This window comes from Scyliorhinus canicula, chromosome 10 (genome assembly GCF_902713615.1).
Source record: "Scyliorhinus canicula chromosome 10, sScyCan1.1, whole genome shotgun sequence".
NCBI classification, from domain to species: domain Eukaryota; kingdom Metazoa; phylum Chordata; class Chondrichthyes; order Carcharhiniformes; family Scyliorhinidae; genus Scyliorhinus; species Scyliorhinus canicula.
In genome coordinates, this window is record NC_052155.1 from 10,533,506 (window position 1) to 10,542,900 (window position 9,395).

The 9,395-nt window shown below is 43.3% G+C and overlaps 1 protein-coding gene and 1 non-coding gene across 2 annotated transcripts; both read right to left on the bottom strand.

The window, feature by feature from the left end:
* Positions 1–869: 869 nt before the first annotated feature.
* rpl30 (ribosomal protein L30) lies at positions 870–9,002 on the bottom strand. The gene is made up of 4 exons (XM_038808600.1): positions 8,778–9,002; positions 6,996–7,141; positions 2,937–3,067; positions 870–967 (listed from the first exon to the last, which is right to left on the bottom strand). The coding sequence occupies exons 1-4, from the start codon at positions 8,796–8,798 to the stop codon at positions 918–920; spliced, it is 348 nt and encodes a 115-aa protein (XP_038664528.1). The 5' UTR covers positions 8,799–9,002; the 3' UTR covers positions 870–917.
* LOC119972995 lies at positions 2,256–2,387 on the bottom strand. Its single transcript, XR_005462217.1, has one exon. It is a non-coding gene; the product is annotated as a small nucleolar RNA SNORA72 (small nucleolar RNA).
* Positions 9,003–9,395: the final 393 nt, after the last annotated feature.

The window sequence follows — 9,395 nt, forward strand, 5'->3', positions numbered from 1 at the left end:
TCTTCTTCCCACTTCATGACTACAAAGACCTCACTTTTGTCCTCATTGTATCTCCCGATATTTTTTTTATCATGATGCTATGACATACTCTGTGCAATTTAATGTCTGTCTCGTGTGGATGTCAAATAATTCAGCTTTTCAATTTGATTTGATTTATTTTCACACGTACCGAGGTAGTGAAAAGTATTGGTGAACGTATAAATGAAGGTGCTGCCAAGGTTCCTCTTCATATTTAGATCGCTCCCGATCTTCATTCCTAAATCCTTCTTCACCGAGGTTGGCAAACTAATCATGGCCTTTGCTTGCCGGGGGTGAAAAAAAAAAAGTACCTTATCTTACGAGAGCAGCAGGCGCAGGCCTGGCCCTACCAAATCTTTTGCTCCAAGACTGGGTGAGGGAGTGACTAAGGGAGCCAGAGGCAGATTGGGGTCAAATGGAGACCTCAGCAGAATTACTGTCAGAATTTAATTCAATTTTCTTCTTCCCACAATGGAGACACAGCACAATATTCCCTTTTGCCGTTACCCAATAAAGAATCTATCAATCCCAATCTTCAAAGTACTGGAATGTAGTGGTTCCAGATTTCCACCGTGATAAAGAGTCGCTTCCCAATGTCACTCTTAACGGAGTAATTTTAAGAATAAGCCCCATTGTTTTGGATTTCCCCAAAATGAAATAAAGAGAGAAATAATCCAATCCATTATTTGAATCACCTTAAAGTAGATTAATCCTCAAAATGCTGGAAAATATAAAAGATCTATCAAACATGCTCTCTTAGCTTAGCCCTTTAGACTTGCAGATTAACAGAATCACAAGTGAATGCATCTTGGAAGTGTCATGTTGAGCATATGATTAAACACAAAACCAAGTGTCTTTTTATATTGTAACTTTATTTGCAAAATATAACAGTGGCTGGATTATTTTTCACTGATTTGCTCTGGCATGCTCCTGATGATGTCAGAATCACCTGAAAGAGAAAATCTTCAGTTCAGTAAATGCAAACTTGACTCAGAACAACAATATGAAGGTCAGGCGCAACACATTGGCCATTGCTGTTAGATTCCAGAAAGACAGAATACAAACCGACGCCAAGCTATACACATTTTTCTCGACATTCATCGAATTGCCACAGAACAGGCTTGTCAGTAAAGTTAAATCCCAGGGAATAATGCAATGCAAGCATAGATACAAAGCTGGCGGAATGACAGCAAACTGTTGGGGCAAATCTTTGCTTTTCAGATTGGAGGCAGGTTTACAGTGGAGCCAGTGATAGGGTGACTGCTTTATTAAAAATATATATTAATGACCTGGGCTCAGTGCAGAGGGTACAATTTCAAAATTTGCAGGCGCCAAACTCGGCAGCACAGCGATAAGACTTCAATGGTAGCACAGTGGTTAGCACTGTTGCTACACAGTGCCAGGGTCCCAGGTTGGATTCTCGGCTTGGGTCACTGCCTGTGCGGAGTCTGCACGTTCTCCCTGTGTCTGCGTGGGCTTCCCGAAAGACGTGCTTGTTAGGTGAATTGGGCATTCTGAATTCTCCCTGTGTACCCAAATAGGCGCCAGAATGTGGTGACTGGGGGCTTTTCACAGTAACTTCATTGAGTGTTAATGTAAACCTACATGTAACACTAATAAAGATTATAAGGGCATTCAGGCTGGTGGGATGCCTGATGGAATTTAATGCAAGTGATTCACTTAGGTCGAAAGAACAAGAGCAAAGGGAACTGTTTTTTTACATACACAAATACGCCAAAGGAAGAGATAGACTGGGCTTTAAAAATGCCAGAGAACAAAAGCAAGGAAGCCAAGATGAACCTGGAGTTCATTCCTCCATACTACTTGTATTTTACATTTATTCTTTCCTGGGCTATAGGTATGGGTGCCCACGTCACCCCTGCACCAATGGAGGGGTATAAACTAGCAAGTGTACAGGGCTATATATTGTAACACGCCCGTACACTGAATATGCATTACTGATCCAAGTAAAGAAAATGGTAAAGGGAGTCTCTTCTAAGAAGTGAATGACATTTTTACCACCTCAGCCGCAGTAATAAAAACATGACAATTAGGAGTCTGCAGGAACCAGGCAGGGTGCCAAGAACAAGTCAAGGCCCCCTGTGCCTGGACTCAACGCTATCATCATATACACATTACTATTAAAGCCATTAAAATGTGTTGTCCCATACCCCGTGGAACAAAACCCCTGTTGCATTTCACATGCGACAAAACAGCACTTTGTTATATAATAAACAATTTGTTGCTGGCAAACACTACAACAGGACTTGACAAACATGCCCTGTAGACAAGCGGCACAGCAATAATCTAGCGAATGTCTAGCCTGACTTGACCAGTGACAAAAGTCAAGCCAGCGAGAATATTCGCATTGTATATTCAAATGTTAATGGCTAAAGCATTAAAGTCAATATGCCACTCCCACACACGGTGCACGTAGACATTGCACAACAGCCACAGCTACTTTCATACCAATTAAAGCACATTATCTTTTTAAACTTAATTAGGGAATGTGAGCTATACTGGCCAAGTCAACATTGAATGCCCGTCCCTAACTGCCCAAGAAGGTGGTGGTGAGCTGCCTTCTTGAACCGTTGCAGTTCCTGATGTGTAAGTACATCCACAGTGCTGTTAGGGAGAGTTCCAGGACTTTCATCCAATGACAGTGAAGGATAAAAATCCTGGAACTCCCTCCCTTGAACAGCACAGTGGGTGTACCCACACCTCCCTCAGGGACTGCAGCAGCTCAAGGCGGCAGCTCCCATCACCTTAGCAAGGGCGGCTAGGGATGGGAAATAAATGCTGCCATAGCAAACCATATCCACATTCCATAAACAAAACAAAAAAATTCAACGTTTTATTTTCAACTGGCTTTTACAGTGGACCGACCTGGGGAAAAGCATGGTCTTGGAAGGACTTACCAGGATCAATGATTGCCAATGTGCACACTCTGTAGTATTTACCACAAGCTGTACCCAGTTCAATGTTGTTGCCGCTGTAATGATGCACACCAGTTTTTGCTAACATAGCATAGTACTCAATCTCAGATTTCCTGGAACAAGAAATACAATTCGCCATCAAAATAGAATCAATTGTAATTTCAGACTTTAATCAACACGAGCAATTATAACATACAGATCAGCCCAAAGAGAAACAAGGCACCGAGATATGGGTAACAGCGTGGGAAAAGTAACAGATGGCTTTACACCATGAAAGACAACCCAGCCGAGTAATTTCAAACTTTAGTTTGTGTAAAGGATGCATAGAATCCTGTTCAAACGTCACCATGGTTTTACAATAATCAGGCAGTTTCATGATTATAAATGAGATTAGTTTTAAATTCCAGATTAATACATTTCTGTGGAGAGAACACGGAGCTAATGTTTCACGCCAGATGACTTTCGATACAACTCTACAAAAAAGCAACATTTGTTTCAGGGACGGTCATAGCTAGGGCAGGGTGCCACAAGATATTCAACTATATTCAATACTGATGCAGTGGTAATGTCATTGGACTGGTAACCTAGAGGCCAAGACTAGTAGTGCTCTGGGCATACGCCTTCAAATCCCACTCTGGCAGCTGGTGGAATTTAAATATTAAATGGAAAATAAAAAGCCTCTCTCTGTAATGGTGAACATGACAACTATCATTGATCTTTGTAGAAATCCATCCAGTTCATTTGGGAAGGAAATCTGCCATCTTGCACTGTCTAAACTGCCTCCTGAAACAGCCTAGCAAGGGCAATTAGGGATAGGCAGCTGAAAAAAATAAATAAAAGACAATCACCGTTGTTCAAAGAAAGGAGACTGAAATAGGAAACTACGGCCAGTTAGCTTAACAGCTGTCAGGGAAAAATCCGAAAATATATTGCTTGACTAATTTATTAGAGCAAGTAGCAAGCAACATGGATATTCCTTCCTGGAATTACACTTTTTAATCTCAACTAATTTGTGGGAGTGAATTCCAGATTCCCTATTCTCTGGGTGAAGAAATCTCTCCTCACCTCAGTCCTAAAAGGTTTATCCCTTATCCTCAAAACTATGACCCCTAGTTCTGGACTCCCCCACCATCGGGAACATTCTTTCTGAATCTACCCTGTTAGAACTTTATACATTTCTAAGAGATCCCCTCTTACTCTTCTAAACTCCAATTAATATAATCCTAACCGATTTATTCTTTCCTCGTATGACTGACCCGCCATTCCAGGAGTCAGCCTGGTAACCCTTTGCTGCACTCCCTCCATAGCAAGAATATCCTTCCCCAGACAAGGAGACCAAAACTGCACACAATACTCCAGGTCCAAGTGTGGCCGAACAAGCACCCAATACAACTGCAGTAAAACATCCATACTCCTATTCTCAAATCCTCTCGCTATGAAGGCCAACACATTTATCCACATTATACTGCATCTGCCCGCTCACTCACTCAGCCTGTCCAAATCTCGCTGAAGTATCTCTGCATCCTCTTCACAGTTCACCCTCCCACCCAACTCCGTTATCATCTGCGTTATCCTGGTCAACTCCATGAGTTACATCTTCAAGAATTGAAGCAGATTTGTCAAGCATGATTTCCCTTTCGTAAATCGATGCTGACTTTGTCTGATTATATAACTGATTTCCAAATGCTGTGCTATGAAATGCTTGATAATGGACTCGAGGAGCTTTTTCTCCATCTCCCTTTTTGAATAGCGGGGTTACATTCGCTACCCTCCAATCTGTAGGAACCATTCCAGAGTCCAAAGAATTTTGAAAATGACCGATGGATCTACTATTCTTGGGCCACTTCCTCAAATACCTGAAGATTACAAAGCCCTGGAGACTTTATCCACCTTCAATCCCATATATTTCCCCAAAACCAATTTTCTGCTAATACCGATTTCCCCAAGCATGTCACTGAAACTTGTGTTTCTCAGAACTTTCAGTACATTATTCATGTCTTCCTTGGTGAAGACAGCAGTAACAATTTAATTCCTCGGCCATTTCTTTGGTTTTCTGTTATGGAGTCCGGTTTCTGCCCCCCCCCCTGACTTTAACAGGCCTGCATTAATTATCTTTTGCTCATACATCTTTACATACCTATAGAAACTTTAACTCAGTTTTTATGTTCCTGCTAGTTTACTTTCAAATTGTATTTTCCCCTTCTTGATCAATCTCTTGGTCTGCCTTTGCTGAATTTTAAACTGTTGCCCATCCTCAGGTCTACTGCTTTTTCTTGCTAATTTGTATGCTTCTTCTTTGAATCCAATACTAGCTCTAATTTCCTTTGTAAGCCATGGATAAATTAAGTGAATGGTCAAAAAATGACACATAGAATATAACATGGAAAAGGTGAACTTGTCCACTTTGACAGGAAGAACAGAAACATTTAAATGGCGAGGTTGCTGAACTTTGATAGAGGGATCTGGGTGCCCCAGTACAGGAAAGCACATTGGAATACAGCTACAGAAAGTGGTTAGTAAAGAAAACGGGATGTTCTTGTTTACTGCTAAAGGAGTGGAATATGTACCGGTTTGACCTCCTTAAAGGTATAACTATCAGTACTAGTGGGGAGAAGGTTCAAATCACTGATTCCCCAAAGACAACCCCTTCATCTTGGGAAAGTTTGGTCCTGTATCCATGAAGTTAAGATTGAGATCTTATTTAAACATAAAAGATCCTGAGATGTAACAAGGTGGATGCTGACAGGCTGTTTCACCTCATGGGAGTTTAGAAGTAAAGCACTTTGCAATGAAGATGAAAATATTTTTTTTCCTTGAGGGCTGTTAGTGTGTGAATTCGTTTTTTTAATATAAATTTGGAGTACCAAATTATTTTTTTTCCAATTAAGGGGCAATTTAGCATGGCCAATTCGCCTAACCTGCACATCATTGGATTGTGGGGGTGAGACCCACACCGACACGGGGAGAATTTGCAAACTCCACATGGACAGTGACCCGGACCAGAGTCCTTGGTGTCATGAGACAGCAGTGCTAACCATTGTGCCACCTGGTGTGCAAATTCTCTTCCCCAGAGTGAAAGACAGGGTCATAGAATATGTTTAAAGCAGAGTTGGATAGATTTTTGACTCCTAATTTGTAGTTGACATGTAACCCAAACAGATTTAATATCCAATAGAGAACACTGCGACTCTGACGCAAGGGGTGTCAACCTTAAGTATCACCTCCTCTGACCAAGGTGCCACCGACCTTGCTGAGTACATCCAGCAATTTTTGCCCATTATAGTTCTTACTATGAAACTGCACCCACTAAGTATAGTTTTGGGTTTCAAAATGGGTTCAGAGAATGAGGATTATTTAGCATGGGGTGACAGGCCATTTCCAGTTTAAAGCCACACTTTAGTATACAGACAGTGCCCAGACTTGCAACACAAGTGGTTTCTGAAAACCACTTAGAAACAATGTTATAAATGGGGCATTGACTTCTGAACCAACATGCGATATCCCATTCTCACTGTGAAATGGATAGTGAAAGGTTTGCGCTATCTTTAATATAGTGCATTTCCTATGATGCATTAGTGCCTACACTTGAAAAGACACTTCTATACTGGACCCGAGAAGCAATTTGCCCTTCCCGAGTTGTGAAATGTGGGACATAACAGTTGGTAACGGCCAACTATCCGCTGCCATGGCATCATAGTCGAAACAAGTTACCCATTCATAAATGGCGGAAATTGTGAAGAATAAGATGACCCTGATTTAAGCTGATTTATAAAGAACCAACAGCAACAGGAGGAAAAACGTTTATTTAAACACAGCAAGTGGTTATGGTCTGGAATGCAGGGTGTGGGTGGAAACGGCTTCCACAAGCGAATTGGATAAGTAACCAAAGAAAATAAACTGTAGAGGTTCAGAATGTTGACTGTCCGATCAGATGAACGGCCAGTACAGAGCTATGGCCAGAAGTATATTAAAGTAAAAAGGACAAAATGCTGAGTTCACACTGTATTTTGCTATTTATTTTCACAAAATAGTTCAGCTTACCTCAAGGCTGGACAGTTGTTAGCAAGAATAACCAGCTTGGCTTTGCCTTGACGAATCATTTTCAAAGTCTGTTTGTAGCCTAGCACATATTTGCCACTTTTCATAACCAGCTGGAGCCTGGAGTTGATGGACTCCAATGACTTTTTCTGCATTCAAAAAAACAGGTCCTTTTTTCTTTTACAGGAATTATATACACAAACAGAAAACCCAACAAAACAATCGTTCAACTAACTCCAAAACACTCAAGATATTCAATGTATTTTTTCCAGAGTATAGATATCAAATGCAAAGACGGAATTATACCATTGAAAATGTAGATGTTACATTCACCCTGTTGTAATCCCCTTGAGTGATTAGCCCCTTCACCTTTTTACTATTTATATTCCTATAGAAAAGAAGCAATGACGTAGTGGTATTATCACTTGACAGCAATCCAGAAACCCAGGGTAATGCCCCAGGAACCCAGATTCGAAACCCACCATGGCAGATGCTGAAATTAGAATATCTGATGATGGAGGATCATGAAGCCATCGTCAATTGTTAGAAAAACCAATTCAGTCCACTAACGCCCTTTAGGGAAGGAAACTGCCATCCTTACCTAGCCTAGATGTGACTCCAGATCCACAGCAATGTGGTTGATTCAAATGCCCTGTGAAATGACATAGCAACTCACTCAGCTCAAGGGCAATTAGGGATGGGCAACAAACACTGGCCACATCCCATGAACAATTCCCCTTTGTTAGTTGCCTGTCTTTTCTCATACTCTTTGCTTTTTCAATTCTCCTGCAAATCTCTATATTAGTGGTGGGCAACCTGCAACCAGGGAGACAGAATGTGGCCCAAGGGACATTAGGTTGACTGTTGCCCATGCACAGGTCTGCCATTCTGATTTCAGTCCATATCATTTTTTCCCCTACTGGCATGGCTGAAGTGATGCACACAAAGCAAGGACAAGTCAATGCTGATTGTACAGAAAATTGACCATAAGAGCATTGCGCTGCAAAGTGTGAATACCATCTGAAGTTGATGGTAGTTCTATTGATATATAAATATTTAATCAATGGTATAACATGTTATGAAATATTCAGCTTATATAGGAAATGTATTTATTATTCACATGGTCGTGATTTCAATCTTGCAGTCCACGGAGATGTAGAAGGGCCACTCGTGTTCTTGATGGAGGGTCACTGGCACTCGATTAAGAGGATACGGCAGATTGGGGATGAGGCACATATCAGCCATTATCAAATAGCAGAGTAGACTCAATGGGCAGCATGGCCCAATTCTGCTCCTATATTTAATGGTCTTATGTCACCCACTGACCAGTCTAGGCTGCCCACCACTGTATTTTCAGCTTGGTTCTATTTCCCACCTGACACATCTTAATCTCAAACTCTTTCACCCTCTACCGAGCTCTGCTATTTGGTGCCCTGCCCTTTACAGGGATATGCACTCATCCAAATTGTCTTCTTCAGGAAGGTACTTAGTTACAGGTTTGCCTAACCTCTGCTTCCAAAGTATCCTGTCCAGGTCCTTCCACACCCCAATGCAGCCCCTGCCCCCAATAACCAGGATTCAAAACCGCCCCCGGGCCATCCGGCACCGTGCATGGAGGAGGTGCCCGGGGAGACTGGAGCCAGTGGGGAAGGCAGAGGGAGGACAGAGGCCCGGCAGAGGGAGAACGGGGGGAAAGCAGAGAAAGGCCGCAGCGCTCTGCCGGGCCCCGGGTCAGCAGCCGCCTCTCTCCTCCACGTGAAGCCTGGGCCGCGCGCTGACACTCACCGTCTTCTTGGCTGCAACCATCTTGCCTGCCGCTGTGGCCGCCCCTGCTGCCTTAGCCTGAGGAACGCGGTGAGTGGGGAGCCCGGGGGGGTGTGAGGGATGTCACGGAGCAGCGGCTGGAGGAGGAGCGGCTCCGCCGGCGAGGCCACCACAAGATGGCTGCAGGGAGAGAAAGGAAGGATATCCCAGCATGCTCCCGGCTTCCCGCCCGCAAACATCGCGAGACCTGGCCGACGTCGCCTGCCCGGGCATAGGCTGCTCCGGAGTCACGTGGGGCGTCCCAGTGACGTCAGCCCGCCCACAGGGGGCGGGGTTGAAGCTGACGTATGACGCGGCGTCATAAGCAGCGTCATCCAGTCAGCCAAATTTGAGGCCCTTCAGCCCATCCTCACTGTGCCAGTCAAAACAACCTCAGTGTTCTAATCCCATTTCCCAGCATTTGGCCCATAGCTGTGTATGTCCTGCCATCGCAAGTCCACATCTAAGTACTTCTTAAATGTTATGAGGGTCTCTGCCTCCACCACTTTAATGTGGAGATGCCGGCGTTGGACTGGGGTGAGCACAGTAAGAAGTCTTACATCACCAGGTCCATTCACCTGAGGAAGGAGCAGTGCTCCA

Bases quoted from the DNA above. Each gene is read 5' to 3' on its own strand.
- rpl30 (XM_038808600.1), bottom strand. From the start codon at position 8,798: ATGGTTGCAGCCAAGAAGACG. The intron at 7,142-8,777 runs GTGAGTGTCAGC...TTTTGAATGCAG, and splicing joins TGGTTGCAGCCAAGAAGACG to AAAAAGTCATTGGAGTCCAT. The intron at 3,068-6,995 runs GTAAGCTGAACT...TTCTTGTTCCAG, and splicing joins AACAACTGTCCAGCCTTGAG to GAAATCTGAGATTGAGTACT.